Here is a 27,709-nt window from a genome sequence, read left to right on the forward strand (position 1 = left end):
GCAAGTAATAAAGCAAGTGGGGAAATGCAGCTTCCACTTGGGCGACGCGGATCTGGTTAGTCTGGGAGAAAAGGTGTCAACAGTGGGAAACTGAAAGTTGTGCACCTGTAAGTGAGGGTTGATTGTAGCTGGGTGGAGATGGCATCTCCACTTTTGGGGAATGGAAAAAGATGCTAAGGGAGTTTCCTTGAATCATTTGGCTTCCTGTAGCTCATGCAAACCCCATGTTTGCTCCTGGGTTGCTTGGGAAGCCTGCCGCTCCCTCACTCTGTTTCTTTGACCTTGCTTAGATTTCTTGGCACAGCTACCAGTGAAACTCCAGTTCTGGGGCAGCAGCATTGGCTTCCCTCATCCTCATCATCAGCCCTGTGTGTCATGCCCAAGGCATCTAATTCTTTCATGTAGTCAAGGTCCCTATGTACCAGGTGGACCACTGGCTAGGAGCTAGGATCCAAAGAGAATCATAATAGCAAACACATAACACCAGCCATTTATTGAATGGTTTTGCTGTACTTGTGTGTGTACACTTGGAGTGAGTGCTTTGTAAAGTTGGCATAGTCCCTGCTTTCAAGGAGCTCACAGACCAGAGGAAGGAAATGAATGAATTTGAACCTGCAATAACAAGAGCTGCCCCAAGGAGATGCTGTGCCAGGCTGGGGCAGGGCTGCCTGCTCCTCAGAGGCTCTTGGGGGGAAGCCAGGGCTTGCCAGGGCTCTTAAGAGACTTGAAGGAGAAGGGAGTGTCTGTGTGTGTGTGTGTGGTGAGAGAGAGAGAGAGAGAGAGAGAAAGAGAAAGAGAGAGAGGTGGTGAAGGGGAATGAGAGAGAAAAGAGGGAGAGGGGCTAAATGAAAAGGTCATTAGCAGGGGTGACGTTTTCTAGGCCAGGACTGTGGGGTTCTCTTCTCTTCCCAGAGAGTGGTACCGAGAGGCCCTGGCACAGACAGATACTGCCCCTGAGAAGAAGTCATCCGAGCCCATCACTGCACAATACTGTGGCAGGACACCAAAGCATTAACATTTCCCCCCATTTCTCTTTCACCCACTCAGTCAGAGAGGCTCTTTGCCCTTCTCTCAGGGAAGGGTGTGGAAAGGTGAAGGGCAGAGAAAAAGACTCTCTGAGCTGTTTCCGAAAGTTTGGGCCTTAGGGGAATAGAGAAAGCTTTGGGCATAAAAGGGATTTTGTTGTTGCCAGAGGAGAGGAGAGGAGAGGAGGGGGAGAGAGAGAGAACACTGAGGAGCTATTGAGCTCCCCAGAGAAAGTGCCTTAGTCTCCATCCATGTGCTTAACTGAGGAGCCAGCGCCTCCACCAGGGGAGGTGGCCTCTGACCTTGCTACACAGGACTTGTTAGGGACCATCGTCTCCACACCCTCATGCTTTTCTGTCCTGAATTCAGGGCTTGAATTGCTGCCCTGCCACTTACACATGGTCTTGAGCAGTTCCACATTTGAGCCACAGCTTTTCCCCCAGAGATGGGGAACAGCCTCTCCCTGGCCGGGCTGCTGTGAGGATGGGCAGGGGTTTGGCCCGCATGAAGGGGCCACACTGGCTGGCTCCTCCCTCCGCAGCCCCCTTCCCTCTCCTCCCTGTCCCCAGCTCCTCTGGCTGTCCCAGGGGGTCTAGCTTGGCCTTGCTCTCTGCTGCACTCCCTTTCCCCTGCTTCCAGCTCCAAGGACCGGCTCCATCTGCCCCTCTGCCTAGTAATGACCCCATCTGGGTGGTCTTTCCCCAAGTTGCAGGAGGACAGAGATCTTTTCCGCTTTGTCCAGGCTGCACCCTCAGCACCTCTCCTGAAGGCTGGCAGGCAGCAGGCACTGAGTATTTGTTTAGTAAAATCCATCAATTTGGGTGGCAAAGAAAAGGAAACTGGAGAACCAGGTCAGGAGCAACCTGTGCCAGAGGCACCGCGACTGGGGCTGTCCTGCGCGGGCCATGCTGTCCCTGGCGCTGCTGCTGGCCCTGGGCGCTGCAGGTGAGGCCTTCCAGGGAGGACAAGGCTCCCACGTCCCCAGGGCTGGGAGAGGGGAAGGAGCCTCTCCCTGAGGCCCCCAGATTTTCAGGTTGGAAGGAGACAAACCGAGGGAAGAAAGGAAGTTTTCCAACCATCCGAACAGGGACCCGGAGAGAAGCCTCAGCCCCCTGCCCGACATGCCGCCTCCTCTCCTCCCCCCTTGGCTGGCCTGGGACGTGGTGGGTCGGGAGTTGGGGTCCTGGGGCTCCCAGTCCGCAAGCATGGAGTCTTGCCTAGTAGGCACCGGCCAGAAATAGTCCTTGACTTCCCCGAGCTTACATTCTAGTGGGGGTTAGAGATGAGAAACACATTTATCAAGAAGAGAAGGATAATTTCAGAATTTTTTGTGACAGATGCCATGAAGGTTGGTAAAGTGTCATGGGGTAGGTCTTTAACAAGGCCCTTGGGCAGCAAGGTGGGGAGCGAAGGGGACGGCCACCGGCAGGGGCACAGGCACCTGGCTGCCTGGAGAGGACAGTCACTTGGGCCAGGGCGGCAGGCAGGGGAAGAAAGCGAAGTTCGTGGAGGCTCAGGGCTGTAGAACCAACAGTTTGCTGTGTGACAGGATGCAGGAGGGGAGAAGAGAGGATGAAGGGCATGAGGGGATTTCCTTGGGGGAACTCCTTCCCACCCCCACAGAGCTGGGCGGGTGACACGACACCGCAGGGCTGGCAGTGTAGGCAGCACTCAGGGAGTCCTCACATAGTGTGCAAAGCCGGCTCAACCAGGGTGGCTGGCTTCTCCATACTGCTCTAGGACCGTTGCATCTTAAAGTCAATTTAATGGGCCACAGCCAGTCATTATGAACAAATTTAAAAAAAAATAAGCAATACTTTTCTAGCAAAGGAAGCATTCTGATGAATGTGAGGCCTTCCCTAGTGGACACATGCATTTCGGTCTTTCTCTTGTCCCCTTCCAATGCCCCGGGCGCACATCCTGCCACTCAGTATGGCCAGGTCTCCGATCGCATCTTCCGCTCCTAGGGCATCTGCCTTTTAGCTTGTTCCTATGGCCTGGGACCCTCAAGATCTCATCACCAGCCCTTCATTCCTCTCTGCCCCTCCACAGGCAGGACCTGGGCAGAATAGAATAGCCCTGGACCAGCCATCTGTTTGCTGGGTCCCTTGTGGGGACAAGGGGACGGCCTCAAGGAAGTAAGGGCCTGGGTGGGTCCCTGGAAGAAGTTTGACCTGCTCATTAGTTTCTTCCTTCCTTTCTCTCTCCCTCCCTTCTTCCTTTCCTCCTTCTCCCTTTCCCCCTTTTGGTTTCCTCCCTCCCTCCTCTTTCTTCCCTCCCTTCCTTCTTTCCTTCATTTTCTTTTCTTTTTTTGAGAAAGAGCCGCAAGCTGTCACCCTGGGTAGAGTGCCGTTGTATCACAGCTCACAGCAAACTCCAAGTCTTTGGCTCGAGTGATTCTCCTGCCTCTGCCTCCCAAGCAGCTGGGACTACAGGCACCTGCCACAACGCCCGGCTATTTTTTTTGTTTTTTTGGTTACAGTCGTCCTTGTTGTTTGGCGGGCCAGGGCTGGATTCGAACCTGCCAGCTCAGGTGTATGTGGCTGGAGCCTTAGCCGCTTGAGCCACAGGTGCCGAGCCTTTCCTTCCTTTTCAATGTATTGAGCCCTTTTGCTGTGCCCAACATTATGCTGGCACTAGGAATATAATGACGAGTAAGTCTTGTTCTTCACTCCCAAGTTGCCTAGATCAAGGGTAGAGAAAAGCAAAAAGTTCTTTTCCCTGGGAACTTTTCAGACATTCTGAGGCTGGTTCCTGCGACAGAAATTCAGAGTGGGCCTGGGCATGGGTATATTTGAAAAAATCCCTGGATAATTCATGCCCAGCCTCAGTTACTGCCCCTGATGTAGGGGCAGTCCTACGCCATGACTAAGGGTTTCAAGCTGGGAGTCCATGCAGGGATCTTGAATCCTGGTTCTACCCCCCCACTCTAGGTGGCTTTGGCTATGTCACTTAACTCTGTGACTTGGTTTCCTCATTTGTAAAACAGGCAAGGTGATATCTTAGGGAGTTGTGGGGAAGGATCCAGCCAGTGAATGATACATAATACTGGGTCAGTAAGCTCGATCTCTCCTCACCAAGCCCTAGCAGAGGTACAAGGCAGCATCCGGGAAGGCACCTAACCCAGCATGGGGTAGAGGGTGGGGAGTTAGCTAGGGACAGGGAGGGAGTGGTCAGGGAGTGGGAGGAGGTGGTTAGCCCATCCAGGCCAACAGAGCAGCTTGTGCCAAGGCCAGGAGGCAGAGCTGGATGCAAATGGTGGACCAGTGATGAGGGGCCCAGTGGAATGTGGCTGAATTCTGTTTGGGGACTTGGGGGCATCCTGTGACAGCCTCTCCTGTTCCAGCCCTGCAGCTGGGGAGCAGTGAGAAGAGCTTCCATAGGGTGGAAATGGAGCTGAGCTGGGATGATGCCCGGCGCTACTGCCAGCTGCACTACACAGACCTTGCTGACCTGCAGGCCAGCGGCCTGATGATGCTCTACTCCCTCATGGACAGCACACACAGGTGGATCGGCCTCTTCTTTGATGCAAGCATTTCTGGCCTGAGATGGACCAACGGCTCCACCTTCAACTCCCTAACATGGAGCCATAGTCTGCCCAACTTTGGGGTGGGCTTCTGTGCCACCGTCTACACTTCATTGAAGTATGTCCCCTTGATGGGGGCCTCCTCATGCACAGCTGAGAAGCCTTTCTTCTGCTACTATGGTGTGTTCACATTCATGTTCTGGTCTTTCCCCCAGGGTTGCTTTTCAAGGACAAGTGAAAGAAGGGGAGGGGGAGGGGCAGAAAGAAGGCGTGCTAGCACATGCTCAGTCTTTCAGGGGATGGCTGGTCATTACCTTATCCATTTTGCCACATCACTGCTCTGTGCTTGTGGTATCTCTTTCCTCTGCCCCTTCTTCTCAAGACCCCATTAGAGAAATGGCTGTAAGTCAGGATAGAGGAAAAAGTAAAATCTAGAAATTTCCACTATGTCTCCTCTTCCTGCCAATTCTGCATAGTGAGCTGTTAAAAATGTCAAATCACTTACCTTTTCTTTATTTTTAAAATAAAAAAAAATTTTTTGAGACAGAGGCTTGTTTGGCTTCTCTGTCACTTCTGTGGGCTAGAGTGCCATGGCCTTAGCCTAGCTCACAGCAATCTCAAACTCCTGGGCTCAAACAATCTTCCTGCCTCAGCCTCCTGAGTAGCTGAGACTACAGGCACCCACCATGACTCCCAGCTAATTTTTAGTAGGGGGTGGGGTCTCAATCTTGTTCAGGCTGGTCTAGATCTTGCTCAGCCAATGATCCTCTCTCCTTGGCCTTCTGGAGTGTTAGGATTACAGGCATGGCTCAGATCACTTGAACAAAGGGCTCAGTAGACCTCATGTACTCTTAGGATCCCCTCCTTTTTTTTTTTCTTATTGAGATAGAGTCTCACTATGTTGTCCTCGGAGAGTGCAGTGGCGTCACAGCTCACAGCAACCTCAAACTCTTGGGCTTAAGGGATTCTCTTGCCTCAGCCTCCCAAGTAGCTGGAACTACAGGTGCCTGCCACAACGCCCAGCTATTTTTTGGTTGCAGTTGTTTAGCTGGCCCGGGTTCGAACCTCCACCCTCGGTGTATGTGGCTGGCGCAGTAATCACTGTGCTATGGACGCTGGGCCAGGATACCCTCCTTCTTGTGGCCAACTAGTCCCTGCCTAGTCTCCCTGAACTTATCTTCTATACCTCCCCACTAGCCACCCTCACTGCTTTCCCCTCCTCCCACCTTAGGCCCTTTGCCCTGGCTCTGTTGGGGCAGCTCTTTGCCTTTTTGCAAGGATGGCTCCTTCCTATGTTCTCTTCAAGAACAAAGATTCTGCTCATCTTATTTCTCCTATCTTCCGGGGGCATAGCATAGCATCTGCCACACAAAAGGTACTTAACATACTTAATGAATAAACGTATAAAGGGATAAACAAGGCTGTCTACTGCTGAGCAAGGCTTCTCCCAACTTCAACTGGGCAGCTCCTGGTGCCTGCAGAGGATCCTGGGCAGTGCCTACCCCCTGCCCATAATGTGTGGTCTGTTTGTTTTACAGACCCTGCCATTGGGCACCTCATCTCCACAGAGCCCTCTCTTAGCCCGACCACCTCTCCAAAGCCAGGTACATACCTGCTCCGCCTTCCCTTTTCTAGGAATGTGCCTTGTTTTGCCCAGGACTCATCTACCAGGTCCAGCCAGCAAGATCACCATCCCTGAGTCCCTCTTTTCCCCTCTATCTCCTGCCTGGCTGTCTCAAGGACCCCATGGAGAAGATGCCTTTGTTCATTCTGATGGGCCTAAAGAGGTGGGTGACAAGAGGTGGCTCTAACAAGTAGGTGGGTGACTGGTCTCCAACCAGAGGATGGAACCAAAAGTGGACGCTGGGGGCTCTCCCTTTCAGGGGAAGTGCAGTACCTCTTCACGCTCCAGGTACCTGACCATCTGGAGAGGGAAATGTTTTTCTCTGAAATACTTCCCTCTGGATATTACTGTCCTGATATTAAAAAAAAAAAAAAATTCATCTGGTTTGAGACATTCTGTGACAAAGAAAATATAATCAATTAGTTGGCTTTGTAGACTTGGTTTCCTGCATGGTATGGAGTAGGAAGTTGTAGAGTGAGAGCAGTACAGACTCTGGAAGTCAGGGGTCCAGTTGACGCGGTTTGATTACTTGGCTGAGCTAGAAAGTTCAATCAATGCACAGTGGTAACTGAAAGCAAGAGCGAGGGGGAACTGAAAGTAAAATTGAGTGGCACAGGCCGTGTGGATAGAAAGTAAAAGTAACCCCCATAAGTTTCAGGGTAACAGATTTTATTTAGGAAGAACAAAGAGAAAGTTTATAGCACTTGCAAAAAGAATTGGAATTGGGTCCCTCTCACAAAGGAGAGAAGGCAAGAGAGAGAGGCCAATGCCAGTGCAGCAGTACAAATACCCTCACGGTTTAAACTTGGGTGCAAGTCTTTCATTGGCCTCTGTGCCTCCAGGCAATATTGGCCTTTCCTGTTGGTCATTGGTTACCTAGGTTACTTCATACCGACATCATATAGGGTCCTCCGGACTTCCTGGTTTAGCAGGTCAGGTTTTCCTCCCACCTCTCTTGAAGCCCTTTTCTTAGTATCTTTTCTCAGTTTTTCTGTAAAATTGATGGTCAACAATGTGTTAAGATGTTAGAGGCACCACGTAATTGTATATTATAAGCAGCTGAGAGAGGAGGGGAGAAAAAATAAAACAGGCAGAATTTGGGGCAATTGGGAATTGAAACTGGGAGAAATGAATCAGGGAACTGCTGCTATGTTAGTTAACACCTTGTTGACCCACAATTTTATCCAGAAACTATCCATGTTACCAGGTAACTCCTGACTGGTCAGCAGTGTGTTAAAATGGCGTGAGTTTAGGCAAGTCATCTCCTGAGGACCCCTGTCCACATCTGTTAATAATATCTACTTCTCGGGTGGCGCCTGTGGCTCAAGGAGTAGGACACCAGCCCCATATACCAGGGGTAGCGGGTTCAAGCCTGGCCCCAGCCAAAACTGCAAACAACAACAACAAACAAAAACAAAAAACTACTTCTCAGGACTACAGTGAGGATTTTAAAAGATGACACAGGCCACATGCCTACCTCAGGGCTAGAACATACTGGATGTTTAATAAGAAGTAACTTAAAACGTAAGTTTAGATAGGGAAAATATAAGAGAAGTAAGAGGCAAATCTTGATGGACTTAGAAGAACAGGTGTGAGTCACAGTTTGGGAGGCTGTATTTGAATCTGAGGATGTGACTCCCAATTCTGCAAACAGGAATGTTTCCTTTATCCAGGCCTCCGGAATCAATACTTCAAATTGAGCCCCAGGCACCCACATCCTTTCCAAACTTCAACTGCTTAGACTCACAGGTGCATGGGCTTATGTGTTGCAGATGAGACGGGCCTGGCAAGAGGCAGAGTAGGTGGGGCCCAGCCCAGTCCAGCCTCAGGCAGGGGCTAGAGGTAGGGGCTGTGGGAGACCAGCATCTTCGTCTGTCAGAGCTCCACAGGAAGACAGGGCCGCTGGACCTGTTCTGCCTCCTGTCCACTGGGTCTGTCCCTTACTGGGCTCACCTCTTTTACTTGGCTCTCCTGATGTGGTGAGCCTAGGGGTGTCACACACTTCCTTTATTCTGCTCAGTGCTAGAGCCCCACGAGAGCCAGAGTGGTGGGCACAGCCCCTGGAAATCATGATTAAGGGTGACTCCAAACCAGGATTGCTTTATCCCTCTCCGAACCCCTTCCAAATTATAACCACCATTTTAAGTGCTTTCTGTTTGCATGCACTGTGCTATACCATTTATGTTTGTAGTTTCATGTAATCTTAACTTTAGGTTCTATTATTACCTCCATTGTACAGATGAAGAAGTTAAAAGTTAACTTGTAAGGCCACATAGCAATAAGAAGAGCTCTTAACTTGGGCTTTCCCTCATGTTTCCCCCAGCTGCCGCTGTGATATCTCATCCATTCTCCCATCCTGGTATTTAGTCTGCCTCTAACAGTGTGTTTTTGATCAAACCAAACACCCAAGGACTGGGGACCAAGATCTGAGTGAGACCAGAACTTTGTCCCCAGGGATGATGAGGGCTGGGCTGTCAGAGATCCAGGACCTCAGGCCTCTGTTCTCCATGTTCTTTGATGCCAGCTGTGGTTCAGATTGGCAGACGGACCTTCATGAGATTTGACCAAGTAATGACGTGGTCCTTGGCCCTGCTGTACTGCCGCAGCCACCAAACAGACCTGGCCGACCTGCAGACGGTGACTGATGAGGCAGGCAAGGAGGCCCTGGAGTCCATCACGAGTGAGACAGATGCCTGGATTGGCCTCTACTTCAATGCAAACTCTGGGTCTCTGAGCTGGTCCAGTGACTTGGGCACCAGGATCCCCTCCTGGCTACAGATGCTACCCAAGTTCAGGAGAGGACTGTGTGCAGGGCTCCACACCTACGTGGGCTACTCCCCCCGAGTCTCTTCTGTGGACTGCTCCTCTCTGCAGCCCTTCATCTGTTTCTACGGTATGTGAAAGTATGGTCTTGCTGGCCCTTATCCTCTAAGGACAGAATGAGGTGGGAAATGGGTTTCCTTGGTGGCCAGACATTGAAGATAGGCCTAAGGAAGCACTTTTAGACTCTGAGGGTAAATGCATTCTGAAACAGCCTCTGGAAACCCCCATAAACCTGTTAGAACTTTGTATTATTTTAATTCTGGGGATCTTTAAAGAATGGAATGGACTATAACCTGCCTTAGGGCCCTAGCATTTAGTGACAACAGTTACTGGACAAATGAAGTTAAGAGCCGAGGCTCTGGAAACAGACTTTATCACTTGCTAGAAATAAGGTGGGCAGCATCTCTGAGCTTCCTTTTCCTTATCTGGAAATTTATTTAACAAAATGAGGTTGATGATACCAATCCCAGAGGATGGCTTTGAAGACTGAGTGAGAAAGTGAATGTGAAGGACCTAGTAAGACCCTGGCATGGTGAACACCCAGCAGGTAGTGGCTTGTGTCCTGGTTCTTGTCACTACGAATGCACAGGTGCCAGAGGCACACCTAGTTACCCCACATCGTGTTTTCTGGTAATAGGCCTCATTCTGCCCTGCCCTTTCCTTTTCTCTTTCTCTCCTTCTCTCTTCCTCCATGCCAGTTTACCCTTTTAACGTGTATGGGATATTATATTATATTTACCCTTTTAACGTGTATGGTATATTTACCCTTTTAACATGTATGGTATATTGTATTTACCCTTTTAACGTGTATGGTATATTATATTATATTTACCGTTTTAACGTGTATGGTGTATCATACTATATTATATTTACTGTTTTAACGTGTATGGTATATTATATTATATTTACCATTTTAACATGTATGGTATATTATATTTTCCAGTATGTTCATAAGGTTGTTCAGCCATTACCACTATCTCATTTCAGGGCATTTTCATCACCCCAAAAAGAAATCCCTTACCTGTTTGCAGTCACTTCCTACTCTCTGCCTGGCAACCACTGCTTTCTGCCTCTGTGGATTTGCTTGTTCCTGGCTGTTTCCTTTTGTGTTTTGGACTTCTTGAGCATCATTATTACTATCTGTAAAATAGCTCTTTTGTCCATGAAGAGCTATTGTGAGGAGTAGATGGTGAAAGTGGCCATCCTAGTGGCTGGCACATGGCAGATGTGCAATAATGGTGCCCTCTTGGGTTTGGTTACGTGATGGTGGCTGGGCCATCAGCTCCTGGTGTGACTTCCCTCAGGCCTGACAGCCTGTTAGGTTTTTACAGGCCCTAATATGCTGACCAGCCTCATGCTTGCTGTGTTTCCTTACAGACCCCTCCACTGGACATAGGGAGTCAGCGGCGCTGCCGCCACTGTTTCCCCCTTCTGCCTCAGAAGTTATTCCCTCCTCAGAAGCTACTGTGGAAACAACTCCCAGGATGAGTATAGGTGCTTCGAGCCTGTTCTTGTCTGGGTCTGGGGTCTTCAGGGGTGGAGGAAGTAGAGAGGGTGGCTTGCACGCAGCCCAGAGTAGGTCCACTGGGACCCTCCTAGATGGGCCAAGAGTGGCCAGAAAAGGAGAGAGCCAGTTGGGTGGCAATTGAAGGCCACTTATGTAGAGGACCATTTCCCTCTGCTCCCCATCTTGCAGGGCCAGCTGGGGTAAGGGGAAAGAGGACTCAGTTATTGTCAGCCTCCCTGAGCTTGAACTGGGCCATTGAACTTGCAGCTGCAAGGCTAGGAGACGCAGGAGAAGCTGTGCAGTTTTTCAGGTGAGATGATGAAGGCCTGGCTGGGCAGGCAGCAGGAGATCGTGGAGCCCTGCTCCCAGGGCAGAGCCACCAGAGAGGCCGCCGAGGTTCAGCGTGCAGAGAGGGAAGCACCAGAGAGGTACCTGTCAGAAGTCCCTCTGATTGCAGGTCCTCTTGTGCTGAGAGAAGAAGAAGGATGAGTTGTGGGCACTATGTGTAGGGGTGTGGCGAGGAGTGAGATAGTGTTTAAATAGCATTCTTAAATTCCTGAAACACCTTCACAGTTATTACCTCATTGTGTTTCCCAAGAGTTCTGATGCAAACTAGGATAATTGAGGGCAAAAATCAGTTTTCCTGGCCCCCTTACAGATTTTTATATCACACTAAGGTATTATTGCCTTTTTTTTTTTTTGCAGTTTTTCCAGCTGGGGCTGGGTTTGAACCTGCCACCTCTGGCATACAGGGCCGGCGCCCCACCCCTTTGAGCCACAGGCACCGCCCAGGTGTTATTGCCCTTTTTGAGGACACAGAGAAGTTAGCAGATTTGATCAAGGTCAAACAGAACTTTACTAATTCACTCATTAAAAAATGTTAATGGAGGCGAGGACCCAGTGGCTCATGCCTGTAATCCCAGCACTCTAGGTGGTCAAGGTGGGCAGATTGGTTAGCTCTAGAGTGCAAGACCAGCCTGAGCAAGAGCATAGGTGAGACCCCCGTCTCTACCAAAAATAGGAAAAACTGAGCCAAGAGGATTGCTTGAATTCAAGAGTTTGAGGTTGCTGTGAACTATTATGATGCCATGGCACTCTACCCAGGTAGACAGAGAGACTGTCTCCCTCCACCCCCTTCCCCCCCACCCAAAAAAGTTGATGAAATCTCATGCTATCTGAGGCATAGCCCTTGGTCAGGATTCTGGAGACATGAAGAAAAGGCAGGGTTTATTCTGAAGGAGCTCATAGCCAGCTAGGAGAAGAGTGGTGCTTGTGTGGTATGAGGGTATTGTGGGGCAGACTGACAGAGGAGTATCCTCACCCCATAACTATCAAGTGGATTTCCTGGAGGAAGTAATTTTGTAACTATTTTGAAGGAAAAGGAAGATTTAGCAAAGCAGAGGGTGGAGGACTGGTAGGAGTTGCAGGTGGGGTGAGGAAGTCAGCTCAGCAGAGCTAGAGGCCCCTCACCCCAAGGCAATAGCACCAGGGTTGGTAACTGGGTAGTCTGATTTAGTTCAGAAGCTAGGTGACAGCCTGTCTTCTCCTTCCCATCTAAGGTCTAACCTGGCACCTGCCTTGCTATCCCAGGCCCCAGGAAGTCCTGCGTGGCACCACTGCAGGCCAGGGGCCTAGGGAGGGTCTCAGAGGCAGTGGTCCCCATGGAAGTCTTCTGTTCTATTGTAAGGACCAGCGCTGTCCCCACAGAGCTGGTGGAGCTCAGCTTAGGCACTCACACTTCCATGTCTGCAGGTCCTGTGGCCTCTCAGCCCCAAGGGACAGTGACACTGAGTCCTCTAACCAACCCCAGGCCCTCGGGGTACACTTTGATTTCCGAGGTACGGCCCAGGACCCTGTTGGTCACTGCCCAGAGCGCATTCTCTTACTCTACAACCCTGGGAGGCACCTCGGTTCTCAGGGAAGGGCCTATGACCCGCACTGCCCAGAGTGTGTCCTTTAACTCTACATCCCTGGGAGGCACCGCAGTTCCTGAGGAACGGCCCAGAACCCTGCCGGTCCCTGCCCAGAGCGCATCCTCTAACCCTACATCCCTAGGAGGCACCCCGGTTCCTGGGGGGAAGGGCTTAGACCCTACTGGTCACTGCATAGAGTGCATCTTCTGACCCTTTGCCCTCAGCACCTCCACCCAAGACCCCCACAGGTTTGGCCCCTTGGAGAAACCTCTGTCACCCAGGAAGTGGCTGAGATTCTTCTGGCCTCAGCTTCCAGCCCTGCTACAGTATTCATGCCCTTGGGCGACTGAGTAACCCCTGGCAGGCCCTTGACTCCGCAGGACGCAGCAAAGAGCCCCTGGCTCGGCTCTACCCATGAAGCCTCAGCTACCTCCAGGACAGCAGCGGCCCTTGGGCCCACCACTTCCAGCCAGTCTTGTGGCTCCAAGACCTGCCGCAAGCTTGGGACCAAAGCAAGCATCTTGGACTCAGCCAACGCAGGGAGCCTCCCTGTACCCCAGACATCTGTGCCCCCTGAGTCTGTGCCCCTGAGCCAGGGTGCCCATCTGGAGACAGGTGCCCTTTCATGTTGCTGGGGGCTGGGGACGTCAAGGAGACTAGGACTTCAATGCACATACTAGGAGCGGGGAGCTGAGGGTGGGAGGTGGGGGAAGAGTGGGAGGCAAGGGTGTTTGCGTAGAGTTAGAGTCTCCCCATCCATGGCCATATGCCAGCCCTCTACACAGGATCCTCTCTGGCCGAACCATCTTCCCTGAATAATTTAGAATGAAGACGGGGTGGAGTGGGGGACATCTGGGGGAGAAACAATCTATTTTGGCTGTAAGAGCAAGTGCCTGATGGCCAAGGGTTAGAATACTGGCTCTAGGACTTAACTGTGTGGCTGAGCTCAGGCAAGGTTCCTAACCTCTCTGAACCTCCTTTTTCTCATCTCTCAGTGCCTGGCATCTGGCAGGCACTCAATAAATAGTAGTTATTACCCTTTAAATCTTAGTTCACTAGTGACCTGTTCAGTGACTCCTTCCTCCTTAGCTTAATAGATGGAGCTGGCTTCATTCTCATTTTATGAATGATTATAAATGATTAATTTAGATTGCAGCATCTCATAGAGAAGGGACTGTTTTATACTTCTTGATATCTCTCCCAGGCCGTGGAGAATGGTGTTTTGCACGTTTGTAGATGATTTCATTCAACAGTCACTTCCCAAGTATCTGTTTTGGACAAGGCATTGAACTATAGATACCAAGATGAGCAAGACCTGTTTCTTGTTTTTAAAAGAGCATAGTGTGATAGGACCTAATAAAGACAATAGGGACAGTTTGACAAGTGCTGCGCGAGAAGTCTGATCAAGAGCTGTGGCAGGAGGGTGATTCATTCACTCTGCCTGGAAGATGGTAATTGGACAAAAGGGATAATGGAGGACTTCATCTGGCAGCAAAGACTAGAAACAGCATAAGCCAAGACAAATGTTAAAAGTGCATGGTTTGCGAGGGTGGCGGGTTTGAACCTGGCCCCGGCCAACCTGCAACAAAAAAATAGGCAGGCGTTGTGGCGTGCGCCTGTAGTCCTAGCTACTCCGGAGGCTGAGGCAAGGGAATTGCCTAAGCCCAAGAGCTGGAGATTGCTGTGAGCTGTGATGCCACAGCACTCTAGTGAGGGCGACAAAGTGAGACTCTGTCTCTTAAAAAAAAAGGGGGGGGGGGGACATGGTTTGTTTGGGAATGGCAGGGGATACAGAGAAAGAGGTATACAATGGGGCCAGAATCTGAAGGACCTGACCCTGCAATCACTGGAGCTGTCAGGGGTTTTCAGCAAGCAAACAAAATGCTCAGATCTGTGGTTTCCAGGAGCAAGATGGTATATTTTATAATGACGTAGGACAATGCTTGTATTAGGAGGCTAAATGAAAAAAGGCATGATCAACATATATGATGTGGTTACAACAATGTTGAAACATCAAATAGGAACTAAAGGAACTAAAGATGGAGGATGTGTGGCAATGTTAACAGTGGTTATATTCGAGTAATGAGAATATGGATGTTTCCTCTCCTGTTTCTGAATTTCACACATTTATTAATTACGTTACAGAAATTGACAATGCTTTGGGTGGGGAAACTGGCCTTAGGAGGGATGCCAACCAGGACAGGATGGACAGGAAGTACGTACGTGGGGAAAGACTATTTCATAGCCTATGTGAGCGGAACTGAGGCCTTTTCTGGAGGAATTGATTTTCTATTGTTCACAAGTGACAGGAATTGAAAAAATTACCAATGCCTTTTTTTTTTTAAAGCTCAATTTCGTTCACTAAATTACAAACATGTACATTTAAAAATTTACTTTTGTACTTAACCAGTGTGGCAAAGATTGGAAAGTGAGATATTGTTGATGAGAATGTGGGAGAAACAAGCATGTACAGTGGGGCCACCATTCTTGTGTCAGAATGTGTGTCAGTTTTGACATGTACATATACCCTTTCATACAGAAATTCTACTCTTGGAAATTGACTAAAGAAATAATAGTACAAAGTACTCACAGATATGTGCACCCTTCACATGCAGGGTTGTTTTGTGATGTCAGTTGAAAGCAGATTTGTTAAATAAATTATGGTACATTCAGTGAAATACTAGGCAGCCTTTAAAGAGAATAGGTGGATTTTTACATATTCAAGTTAATAAACTCCAATGTGTGAAGGATATTTTATAGCAAACTTTATTTTTTTGAGACAGAGTCTCACTTGTCCTGGGTAGAGTGCCAGGGCATCAGACTAGCTCATAGCAACTTTAACTCTTGGGCTCAAGTGATCCTTTTGCCTCAGCCTCCTGAATAGTTGGACTACACATGCCTGCCACAAGGCCCAGTTACTTTTTTTCTCATTTTTAGTAGAGATGGGGGTCTCACTCTTGCTCAGACTTATCTTGAACCCCTGCACTCAAGCGATCCACCTGCCTCTGCCTCCCAGAGTTCTGGGATTATAGGCATGAGCAACCACATCCGGCCTTATAGCAAACTTTTAAGAAAGGTTGTCCCTGAGTTGGGGAAAGCATGATTTTCTTTATTTTATAATAATATACCAAGATATAGTAGGATTATTTCCATATTTGAAAAATAAAAAGACATCTGTAAGGCACTGACAGGACTGAACATGAGAGTAGGTGAAAGGGACTAAAGGATGGCGGGGGTCTCTGGCTAGAGGGTCTCAGGGCATGGCCACTGGTACAGGGGATGGGAGGATGTGAGGGGTGGGAGTGGGGATAACCTTGGTTTGAGGTGTTATCCCTTGAGGGAGATGTTGAGGGTCTTTGGGTGCCACAACAAGGGTCTCTGTGTAGCTGGCAGACAACCTAGAGAATCGGGCCTCAGTGTAGACTACTGAAAGAAAAATTTGGTACTGAGGACAAATTTCATAATGTTGCCCAATCCCCATGAACCCTGATGCCAGAGGCAGTTTTTGAAAGATATTGGCATAGCAATTCAAGGGCTGAGTACAAAAGCCTGTGGAGGTGAGTTGAGGATTGGCAGTACCTGAGTTTCCCTCATAGATGGCTTCTGCAAAAACCATACATATAGCAGTGGCTGCCCTTGCCTGCTCAGAGGCAGTCACCAATTCCAGGCTATCTTACTACTAACTCTTATTTTCCTTTCCTGTAGCTATAACCAGCCTAAGGAATGGCACTGATATAAAAAATACAGCTACTACTGCTGAGGCCCAACATTTGAGCTCAGAGTCTACAGAAAAAACATCAGCACCAAAATCAGGTAACTGCTTCTATTTACCAAATTCCCACTTTTACCACAGGAGCAGTTAAATCTGCACAGTCACTCCTTAGTACAGGGCATTTGAGACCTTTCTGTGAAAGACAGCATAAAATGTTGGGGCAGGGTTAGGAATGAAGATGAGGATTCTAGCCTAAGCTTCGTGACTATTATAAAAGCTTGGGGGCAAGTTGCTGAATCTTTATTTGTCATATGCAAAAGGGGTATAGTAAAAAGTACTCCCCCATCACAGGGTTGTCATGAGTACCCAGTGAGATCAAAGTACAAAGATACTTTATAAACTATAAAATGCGATGCAAAGCTAAAGTAGTCCTGTAATGAGGTTGTAGTTACTGTGATGAGTGGCTCATGGCTGGAGAAGGAGCTTATTTATATGTCCAGAGAACCTGTTTAGAGTTTTCTGGGAGAAAAGAGCCCAAAGAGGGTGGCGCCTGTGGCTCAGCGAGAAGGGCGCAAGTCCCATATGCCGAGGGTGGCGGGTTCAAACCCAGCCCCAGACAAACTGCAACAACGACAAAAAATAAATAAAATAAAATTCCAAAATTTGAAAAAAAATAATAGCCAGGCCTTGTGGTGGGCACCTGTAGTCCCAGCTACTTGTAAGGCTGAGGCAAGAGAATCAGTTAAGCCCAAGGGTTTGAGGTTGCTGTGAGCTGTGATACCACAGCACTTGCACTGAGGGCGACATAGTGAGACTGTCTCAAAGACAAAAGAAAAAAGAAAAGAGCCCAGAGAGGTGACTATTTCCAGCATCTACTTACTAGATTAAAAAGAAGGAGAAAAATGCTGAGGAAATAGAAAATAACTGCCTGATGAGTGGCTGTGGGAGAACCAGCATTATCTCAGAACATAGGACTTTTCTTTTTCAGCCACTAATTGGCTGGTCCTGTTCAGCAGTTTCTTTTGAAATCCCAAGTCTCCATGTTGCATTTATGGTGTGCAGCGGGTACTCTCAACTGCAAAGAACTTGAAAGTTCTCAAATGGCAAGAGGATAATTTCCCCCCGAACCAGGTAGCACTTTCTTTTTCAGGATACCCTTTTGGAATCCTGAAAGCAGATTTTATCATTCCAACTCAGATGGACCCAGAAGAGATGAAAGACCAATTTTTGAGAGAGGTAAGCCTTCTGCCCCTTTTGAATTTTTTCAGTCAGATGACTTGACAAGGCAATTATCAAAACCAACATAATGAGAGAACAATCTTGGGAAATTACTTCGTTTTGTTTTCATTGCCACCCCTTTGTCTTACGGGTGAAAGGTTAGTTAGGATGCTAGGACCTTTTTCTTACTTCTTCAACATTTTGCCCTGTGTTTTAAAAATTTTTAAAAATCAAGACAGCATAGTCAGAAGGATCTGAGTTTGGATCTTGGCTTTGCACTTATTCATTGTGTAGACTGGGCAAGTAACTTACTCCTTCTGAGTCTCAGTTTCCTCATGAAATAGAAAGCATAATAATAGTACCTAACTCATATGGGGGTTGGTGTCATGACTGAATGATAAATTCCATGTAAAGTGCTTAGCAAATTGTCTGACATGGTAGTCAATAAACATTAGCTGTTCTTATAATGGACATTATTATTGTAGTGTTCTGAATATACATTTGTTCCAGAGTTGTTTTTTATTGGTCCTTTTAAAGTTTTGTGCCATGGAAGATTTTAAAGAGGAAAATTTTTCCTAAATATTGAGAGAAACACCTCAAGGTGATTTTTGAACATGGCTTACTGAGACATTTGTCAATTACATCAGATAATAATCATAGGATGTCAAAGGTAGAGAGTATCCTACAGACCATCTAGCCAAAATCATAATTTTACAGATAAGGAAACAGATTGGCATTTCCCTCATTGCAATTTATTCAAAGACCAAACAAATATTGCCCAAGCAATTCATTCTTGAAAATTCACAAAATCAAGTTTATAGAAAGAGACCAGGAGTATGTGTATATATTTTATATATATATAATATATATGTATTTTTTTGCTAATATAAAGAAAGATAGTATCTAATTTAAAAATTATGTGAAAATATAGAATATGCTGTAATTTGGCTGGGGGCAGTGGCTCACACCTGTAATTCTAGCTCTTTGGGAGGTCCAGGTGGGTGGATTGCTTGAGCTTAGGAGTTCGAGACCAGCCTGAGCAAGAGTGAGACCCCCGTCTCTAAAATAGCTGGGCCTGGTGCTAGAGTAGAATTAACTAGCCATGCCTGCATTTTTCCCCCTTCAGTACATCTCATGACTTCTTTCATAACAACTTTTTTGTATTAATATTTAGTAGTTTATATGTTTATCTCCCCTCCTAGACACCTTGGGAACAGTGGCCAGGTCTAGTTCATTTTTGAATTATCTGACACTAAGCACTATTCCAGGCACCCAGCACTAAAGACATATTTAATGAATAAACAAATAAAATTTGGTTTTGGAGCTTGGCGCCTATAGTACAGTGGTTACGGCACCAGCCACATACACCGAAGCTGGTGGGTTCAAACCTGTGCCTGGGCCAGCTAAACAACAATGACAACTATAACAAAAAACAGCTAGGCATTGTGGCAGGTGCCTGTAGTCCCAGCTACTTGGGAGGCTGAGGCAAGAAAATCACTTAAGCCCAAGAATTTGAGGTTGCTGTGGGCTGAGATGCCATAGAACTCTATTGAGGATGACATAGTGAGACTCTGTCTCAAAAAGAAAAGAAAAGAAAATTTGGCTTTGGCAGAAAAAAAAATAGCTGGGCACTGTCTCAAAAAAAAAAAAAGAAAAGAAAAGAAAAGAAAATTTGGTTTTGGCAGAAAAAAAATAGCTGGGCACTGTGGTGGGCACCTGTATTCCCAGCTACTTGGGAGGCCGAGGCAAGGGGATTGCTTGAGCCCCAGAGTTTGAGGTTGTTGTGGAGTCTGATGCCACAGCATTCTACTGAGGGTGACAAAGTAAACTGTCCTAAAAAAAAAAAAGGAATAAGCTGTAATTTCATAGAGCAAATTGAACCTTACAAAATGCTCATAATTTTGGAAAAGTCATTGTGAGCAGGAGTGGAGGGGATTGGAGAGTTTGTTGGAGTTGAAGGAACAAGTGCAATTGATACAATTCTGTAACTGATAAATTTCAAGTAATAAAACTGCAGTATTGAGTATATATCTACAAAAGTTAAGGACCTTTTCTTCTGGGTGGAGGAAAACTAAGGAATTCTGAGTTCTGTTCTCTGTTTATTCCTTAAAAGTCAAAGGTAGTAGTATACTTGGTTCTAGCTTGGACCGTCTGGCATTCTTTGAGGAGTGTACTCATTTCAGCTTCTCAGACCAAACTGTAAGCCATCTACCTACCTTCTGTTTGTCTGTTGATTTATTTATTTGAGACAGAGTCTCACTTTGTCACTCTTGGTAGACTGCTGTGGTATCATAGCTCACAGCAAGCTCCAACTCTTGGGCTCAAGCGATTCTCTTGCTTCCGCCTCCGAAGTAGCTAGGACTACAGGTGCCTGCCAGCTATTTTTAGAGACAAGGTCTTGCTACTGCTCAAGCTGGTCTCGAACTTGTGAGCTCAGGCAATCCACCTGCTTCAGCATCCCAGAGTGCTAGGATTACAGGCGTGAGTCACTGCACCCGGCCCTCTATCTTCTGTTTTAAATTGAACTCAATAGGGAAGGAAACAGGGGTTAAAATGGGGAATTTCATCTTCTGGTCAGCTTTGTTGGAATGTATTTATTCCATAAATGGGATGACCACGTTAATGGAGAGAATTTCGACCTCATAGATTTTAAGGATGGGACAAGTCTGTGTGTGGTACGGCCAAGTGTATAATGTTGGTTTTAGCACCATTTTAAATTCCAAATAGAAGGTAAGGAAACACCTATAGGCAACTTATCCCAGTTTTAGGAATGGGGACAGAAAAGATTTTAACAGACACCCACTCACAGTGCTCACAGTTTAATGTGGACTAGTGATTCTTAACCCTGGCTCTTCTGAATCCTCTGTCAAGGTTTAAAAAACAAAAAACACACAAAAACAAACAAGCAAAAAATCCTCCCCACCCCCAACAACAATCTTGCCCTAATCTTTGGAGAGATTCTATTTAATTCTTTGGTAGTGGAGCTCAGGAAGCACAACTACTTTGGGGGAAAAAAAATTCCCCAGTGATTCTGAAGAATAGTCAGGATTAAGAACCATTGATTCAGTTATCTGCTTTAGTCTTCTTTGTCATTAAACTTTTTTTCTGCTAACAAAATCGATTAAGTATTTTCCCATTGGTGAAGATACTAGTGACAAAAGTCAGACAGTTGGAGGGGGGCTAAAAATAATTGAAAGGCTATGGATATACATAAAACGTATATAGGCAGGTAGTTCAGGACTGAGAGAACTATAAAGGTAACAAGATAGCATCGACAATTCCTCTCTTTTTGATGTTTCAGATCTATGACGTCTTAAAGCTTACTTTAGGTCATGAGCAATTCACACTGACGTGGATCAGCTTTGAAGTGAACAACAAGTAGCACACACCTATTGATCTGTGGTTTCCTTTTCATGTAATCTTCTTGGGATTTTGAGTGAATTTTAGTTTTTTTAGTTCCCAGTAGAGCAGGATTAGAAAGAATTTGAGATATGCCCTGAGCCACAGACCTGCAACTAACACAAAAGAAAACTTTGGATTATATAGAATGAAACGGCTAAGCAGGAGAAGATGGGCATACTTGGTAACAATAACCTTGAGAATGACAAACAAGTTTGGAATTTAAAATAGAAAACCTGAACCAAACAACAAAAATTCTGAAAATAAACCCCATTAATCTAACTGGGGGATTAAAAGAGGATCATAGTGGTCTAGGAAGCTAAGTGAGGCTACACTTCCAAATAACCCAGAGGAAAGTTTCTTTACCAGTCACAAACTATTAAAGAGATTTTAATTTTCCAAAATGAGGAGCACTGTTAAGAGTGTTATCACAATATAATATATATTTAAGCTAGTTTCTGTCCTACATTTAAGGCTTATTTACCTGGAAGTTGGGAATTTCTAAGACACATTGTTCTCAGTGTTAAAATATACAGTATCTTCAGAATAACGATCTTGTATACATTTTTTCTTGTTTTTCTCCAAATGTCCTAAGCACCCGGATACATGCTGGAAGACAGTAATATGTCAAATACAGTAGCAACTTTAGTCTGAAATGTTTAAAGTTAAAGTTTATTTGTACTCTTTGTAGGAATATCAATAAAAGACCTCAAATGTATCTATATCTGTACATGTACAAGAACCATCAAAAATTATTCACAGAACAAAAATAAATCTTCTTTAGAACAAACCCAGGTAATGAAATGTGGATATGGATCTCACATATGGAACAATATAAGTGCTACTAGCACAAAAATATGGCTTTAAAAATAAAATAAAATCTTGGGTATTGTTTTTCTAAGGTGTATTTCTCTTTCTTGAAATAAAAAATAAATTATTTAGAGCTATCATTGTAAAATAGTCATGTGTGTTAGCACACTCTTATTAAGGCCCTGGAGATGAAAAACAAAATTAAATTTAGAAGGTAAATTCCTCACAGGCGTGATTCAGGTTAATGTGTTGCTGTCTGCTTAAGTTAATTTTAATATAACTAGGAAATGTCTAAGCACCAGTTAAAATTTAACCTAATTTACTATTTAACTTTTCTGCAGGATAGTGGTCATTGACTCAATTAATATTTAACCTTTTTGTGAAATGAGAATTGAAATTTTTCCCATGGAAGTTTGGAAATGACATACGCATACTTATACATAAATATCTGTACCCCCCACACAGACGATGGAGATGATTTTCTGTGGCAATCTCTCTATAACAATAGGTAAATCTGGTTTTAAGTCCCAAACTAGAATAATTGCTAGGGAACAATGAGAGCGTTAGAATGAAAAATAACAAATGAGTACGAAACTAAAATGCATGCTGAAATGAGCAAAACCTACCACTTTCCTTTTTTTGGGTGATTCACTGCATTTGGCAAGTCTCTCTTAGTTGGCTACTCAAACACCTGAGGGTTAACTGATCAGGAACCAATCCTACTCTTAGATCAGTGATAGTCAACTTTCCTTCTGTGACTCCCCATGGTATCAACAGACAATGTCACACCAAGTCAATTTCAAGTCACTTTAACTTACATATACATAGAAGACATATAGTACATTTTAAAGTGGATAGAATGACTGTTACAAAATCTAACAAATGAGAGCATAAGATCTAAACAGCTCAAACGTTTGGGAATCCTGCTTAATAAAATGGATTAACATTAGAAAAAGGAACCTCTAGGAACTGTGTGTTTGGTGTGGGGGTGTGTGTGTTGTGTATAGAAACTGCCTTTCTATGTATCTTTGTATTTTAAGAGTGGGAAAGGGATATACATATTGTTTCCGTGAACTTTTGGGCTACTGAGAAGATTGCTATGCATTAGTACCTTTCTGAATCATGTATCTTTCTTAGGTTTTTTTACTCCTTATATTTATTCTATCTCATGCAAATTTCATCACTTGTCCTTCCTAAGTTTAAGAGAATTCATAACTGGGTCACGACAACAAGAACACTTCTAGAATTAATAATCACTTAAATATAAAAAGATTCTATTTAAAAATTCAACATTCCCTGCTTTTAATAAACCAATAAAATAAACTGACATATTGATAAAAAAACAAAGTTTCCCAAATTCTTGACCCCCAGGTAAGGGGCGGGAAGGCAACTATTTATTGCTGGGGCAAGAAGGAGATTTCACTACTTTAGTTGAAAAAGGGAAGGGAATAAAGAAAAAAGTCTTTTTGGCTTTCCACAGTCTGGAGGTGGCTTCTAAAGGTGTAGCTGAAAGTGCAGCAGGGCTTGTGGCCTGGGCTCTTGGCCCAGCTATCAGTCTAGTCTGGTGTCAAGCATGGGTGGGACTCAGGGTCAGATGGAGTAGAATGATGGGACTGAGGACATCCTGAAGAAGGTTCCTTCTGCAGGCTCAGTCCCATAACCAGCCTTCGCAGGAACTCCAAACCAGAGTTAACTAGAAGAACTAAACCTAGAAGGAAGACAGAACAAATTCTAATGCAAACTCACTTGACAATTATCTTGCTCTGGGACTTCTGAAAAAGAACTCTGCTCCCAATCTGGTATAATTTGAGGACACAATAAAAGCCAGTGGTATATGCACCACACACAGATTCATAAACAAGGGCCATGGATAGACTAAGATCTACTTCTAAAGGCAAGCACATTCATTCTCAAGGCCATATAGTTAATACTTATAGGAGCCTTAGCCAAAAAAATCTTACCTTTTCTTTCACTGTCTAATACCATCACAGAGAAAGGTGGAAGCAGACGAATCAGAGAACCCTAATTCTGACCAACTTAACACTAAGTGAAAAAAACAAAAAGCTATAGCAACACAATTACCTCATTTCACCACAATTCCCTTACACTGCCCTAGACCCAAATAGTACCTTGGTGGTAATACTTAGAATATAGTAAGTACTCAAGTGCTTGTGATAGTTACCCAGTTATAATCTCCCCTCTGACATGGCTTTTATTGCAGAGACTCAGGGAGTATGCTGATGCTGCCATCTTCCATACTTTAAAAAAATCATTTGCAGTTAAGTTCTATAGATTGCAGCATTCTCTTAAGAAATACAAAAATATTTGGATAGGAATAGATTCATAGGACAATGTAACATCTGGCAACAACTCTGAACTCTGAGCTTACTTCTAACTCTTTTATTATTATTATTATTCTTGTTTTAATATTTTTTTCTTCATTCAAGATAATCTAATAGTAGAGGGCTGCATAATTTGTCCAAATGTTTTGGGCATTTAGTCTTCCAATGTAGACAGCCCTCTAAAGAGCTCCCACAATGCTTATAGGATATTTTGTATCTATCCAAAACACATTTGATTTTTGTGTCTCAGTTCTCAAAATAGGAAATTTTATCAGCCCTCTCTAATCCACAAACAACACTTGAGAGCTTCTAAACTTAAATGCAAGACATCACCTATGTTACATGCTTATGGCCACTGAAAATGACAGTTCTTTTACCAGATTTTCTGTGGCACAATGAAAGGTTTTACAAAGAATGAATTAAACACGTCTAGACCTGAGGCTAGATCAAAGGGCAACTACTTAAGAATCTAGAACTTCTTTTTCCTATTAAAATAAGTGATTTTGACTTCAGTGTTGCTCAGCTTGGAGGGAAGATGTCAGAATTTGTAAAACAACTACCAACAGTCAAGAAAAGACACAAGTGACAAAACAGCTTGGCATAAAGCCTGCAGATCAAATAAACACAATCAGAAGCTCCTATGTCAGATCTTTGTCTGGCAGAAACAGGGACTCTTAAGAAAGAAACTGTTTTTTTTTTTTTTTTTTGTAGAGACAGAGTTTCACTTTATCGCCCTCGGTAGAGTGCCGTGGCCTCACACAGCTCACAGCAACCTCCAACTCCTGACCTAGGCGATTCTCCTGCCTCAGCCTCCCGAGTAGCTGGGACTACAGGCGCCTGCCACAACGCCCGGCTTTTTTTTTTGTTGCAGTTTGGCCGGGGCCGGGTTTGAACCCGCCACCCTCGGTATATGGGGCCGGCACCCTGCTCACTGAGCCACAGGGGCCACCCGAAGGAAACTGTTTTAAAAGGTTGTGGGTTATGGGGCCATGATGTGGTTTCTGAAATATAAGGTCAATGCAAAGATCCACCTGAGAGAGGGCAGAGTTCAAGAGGTTGCAATGCAAGCCCCCGCCTTGGTGAAAAGAAGGTCTGGTGTGTGTCTGGGCTTCACTCAAAAGCAGGCACTATCCATATTCTCTTGTAAATATTCTGTTATGTAGAAACACTCATTCCATGCACATGGCTCTGTCAGTTCTTTTTTCCCCCTATCCCTTTCCTTTAAAGAAAAAAAAAATCCTTAATGTTTATAATTTAAAATAAACATCAACTTATTTGAGAAACATTATTTTCTCAATATAAAACAAACAATGGCTTAGATCTTGCTTAAAGAGATTCAAGACCCTTCTAACATTTTATCTGACAGCATAGAAGGCATGAGATTTTCCTATTTGTGCACTTATATGTACATATGTGTGTATAAATGTATATATATTTGTATATATAGTATCTGTTTAACATGTAATATTCCATATTTCTGGTAATTAAGGTTGCATTCAAGATGACATTTCACACCTTTGGAAAAAAGAAAATAAAGATTCCATGACTTTTCCTGTCCTATAATAAAGCTATGGATGACAGATGTTGAAAGTAGGTCATTATTGCCAGATCTACCAGGAGGATGGGAATAACAATCGGAATGTACCATCTCGACACTTTGTTTACATAATGATCACTTTTAAGAGAATGGTATCAGATTAGGATTTCCTTTTCAAATTTTACTGAGGAGATAAGGGGAAGAAGTAGTTTAAAAGTTAAAGTCGGAGATAAAATTGCCCTGCCTGTAGATTTGCTAGTATACTGGATACAGCCTTATTCCAAACAAAAATTATAACTTAATAGAAAAATTTTTTAATAGAAAATATTCAGAGATTCCTGCAATGGTATGGTTAGCCCTTTTCTGTACGAAAGAAAGGGTGTTTATTTTTGATGGCTTATGGACAGCATATTTGAATAACCTCTCCAGGAGAGAGTAAACCCTGTTAGTGATGACTGCTTCCACCATGGGGAGAAAAAAGCAGTGAATGTGTGAAGACGAAAATGGTATGTAGAGACACAAATATTTATAGTTTTGTAAACTCTAAAAGAGGAAAGAGAACATCCTTTATTACAACTGGAAGTTTTTAAAAAGCCCCCTATCTAAAACAGAAAATTCCTATCTGCTATAGATAGAGGAAATAAACATATTGATAGGAGTTCAATAGAAATCACTCCTAAAAGTCCAGTTTTGATACAACAGCTTTTATCTGTATTCTTTGAAATTGTGAATCCCCAAATCAGATTAGCTGTCTAACCAGAACCAGTCTTGGCTGACCAGTAGAATGATTTATTGTTTTGTATGGATCTTGGTATTTGTATGTTTTCCTAACATACAAAGGGGGGCCAGAATAAAGTCTTTAAACTGGTATATGAATCCCTGAAAAATTCATTCTGACAATATCCTATTGCATTCCATGTGCTTCTATCATATAGACACGCTACCTACTGAACCCATAGGCTCATTTCTCACTCACACGTACTTCCTACTTTTCCTCCTCTAACAACTGCAGTGCTTTCAACAAGAGACAAACAATAATAAAAATAGCAATAATCAAAAAGGTAATCTACATTATTAACTTCCTTTTGGTATATTACAGTGGTATTTTCTGTACATGGCCCAGAACTAAGTTCCCTATGTACATAGAGATGAGGAGGGAAAGCATTGACCTTGGAAGTCGTTGCCTTATGCCCTGAAAGACAAGGTTCCTTTTCTTCATTCAAGTGTTTCTTACCACATTGCCATTGTGAAGTAGCAACATTCTGTAAACCAGGAGGGGCTGGGTAAAGGGCTGGGGATAGGAGAGCAGGTCAGTTTCCTTCTGTCTCCTTCCATAGTCTGTCTGTTCACAAAGCCCATCAGCAGCTGCTGTTTTTAAATTCACCATTCTCCGTGATGGAAAGCTTGGTGGGATTGGTGGGGGAGATGCCATTGCGGACCTGCATGCTGTACCGCTCCTTCACTTGGGTCAGTGCGCTCATCAGTCTGGTGTTGGCTGAATCCAGGGACACGATCCGCTTTTCCTACAACATACCAATTATGGCTTTATTCAGTCTATGTGTAGGGAATAATACTCTCTATTTACTGGATGACTAGTTCAATGCTTTCTCTCAAACAGCAGAATGCATGGTGCTTCCCAGACAAATGGAACGTCTCTGCCTCTTTCCGCATAGTGGTCAGGTTCAGCTTTCCCTGAGCTCAGTAGTCTCCATTTATTTTCTTTATTTGTTCTTTTTAGCATAATAGGACTTGTTATTAATAATCTCTTGGGACATTAGGCTGGCATGTAAAAATGATGCCACGTCTTGACTTCAAACTATGCAACAGAGGTGTCAAGCTGCCTTACTAAGTGCTTTTGGTCAAAATTGAAACATGAAAATTAGGTGGCAAAGAAAGAAGCACCAGAGGTTTCATTTCACAGAGGAGAAGTGCACATGATCTATGGGTTCATAGCCCCAAAAGAGGGCTTATCAGTCATACTGGTAAAGAATTCACATTGTGCTCAAAATTAAAACAATACATGGTGGCAGTTTAGAGTCACCAACAAGGTGAGGATGCAACAGCAAGAGGGGGGAAAAAGCAGCCAAAAAGCTCAGACCAAGGAGTTATTTGAATAAGGGAAGGGAGATGTGGCCAGAAGGGGGTTGCCATAAACGTAACACATGAGAACAAACAGAGAACACAGGCTCCTAGACTCATTCCAGCTCAGAGTTACTCCAGGAAAGCTGCCCAGAAGGAGATTACTTTCATTTTACTTTTGAGTCTTTGAAAA

General features: G+C 44.9%; 2 protein-coding genes across 7 annotated transcripts in view; one reads left to right on the forward strand and one right to left on the reverse strand.

Moving 5' to 3' along the window:
• Positions 1–1,803: 1,803 nt before the first annotated feature.
• On the forward strand, positions 1,804–23,473 carry CLEC20A (C-type lectin domain containing 20A). The gene is made up of 8 exons (XM_053606506.1): positions 1,804–1,971; positions 4,373–4,732; positions 6,091–6,156; positions 8,701–9,069; positions 10,377–10,493; positions 16,125–16,232; positions 17,282–17,367; positions 20,651–23,473. The coding sequence occupies exons 1-8, from the start codon at positions 1,932–1,934 to the stop codon at positions 20,729–20,731; spliced, it is 1,227 nt and encodes a 408-aa protein (XP_053462481.1). The 5' UTR covers positions 1,804–1,931; the 3' UTR covers positions 20,732–23,473.
• RASAL2 (RAS protein activator like 2) overlaps positions 21,405–27,709 on the reverse strand; it is a 445,700-nt gene continuing 439,395 nt past the window's right edge. For all 6 annotated transcript variants that reach the window (XM_053606502.1, XM_053606501.1, XM_053606500.1 and 3 more), the window contains one exon: positions 21,405–26,960. In XM_053606502.1, coding sequence (XP_053462477.1) covers positions 26,796–26,960 — 165 coding nt within the window. In that variant the 3' untranslated portion in view covers positions 21,405–26,795. The remainder of the gene's footprint in view (positions 26,961–27,709) is intronic.

Source organism: Nycticebus coucang, chromosome 10 (assembly GCF_027406575.1).
Source record: "Nycticebus coucang isolate mNycCou1 chromosome 10, mNycCou1.pri, whole genome shotgun sequence".
Taxonomy (NCBI): Eukaryota; Metazoa; Chordata; class Mammalia; order Primates; family Lorisidae; genus Nycticebus; species Nycticebus coucang.

Coding starts and splice junctions, on each gene's coding strand:
- CLEC20A (XM_053606506.1), top strand. CDS start 1,932: ATGCTGTCCCTGGCGCTGCTGCTGGCCCTGGGCGCTGCAG. Junction 1,972..4,372: donor GCTGGCCCTGGGCGCTGCAG/GTGAGGCCTTCC, acceptor CTCCTGTTCCAG/CCCTGCAGCTGGGGAGCAGT. Junction 16,233..17,281: donor AACATCAGCACCAAAATCAG/GTAACTGCTTCT, acceptor TTTCTTTTTCAG/GATACCCTTTTGGAATCCTG.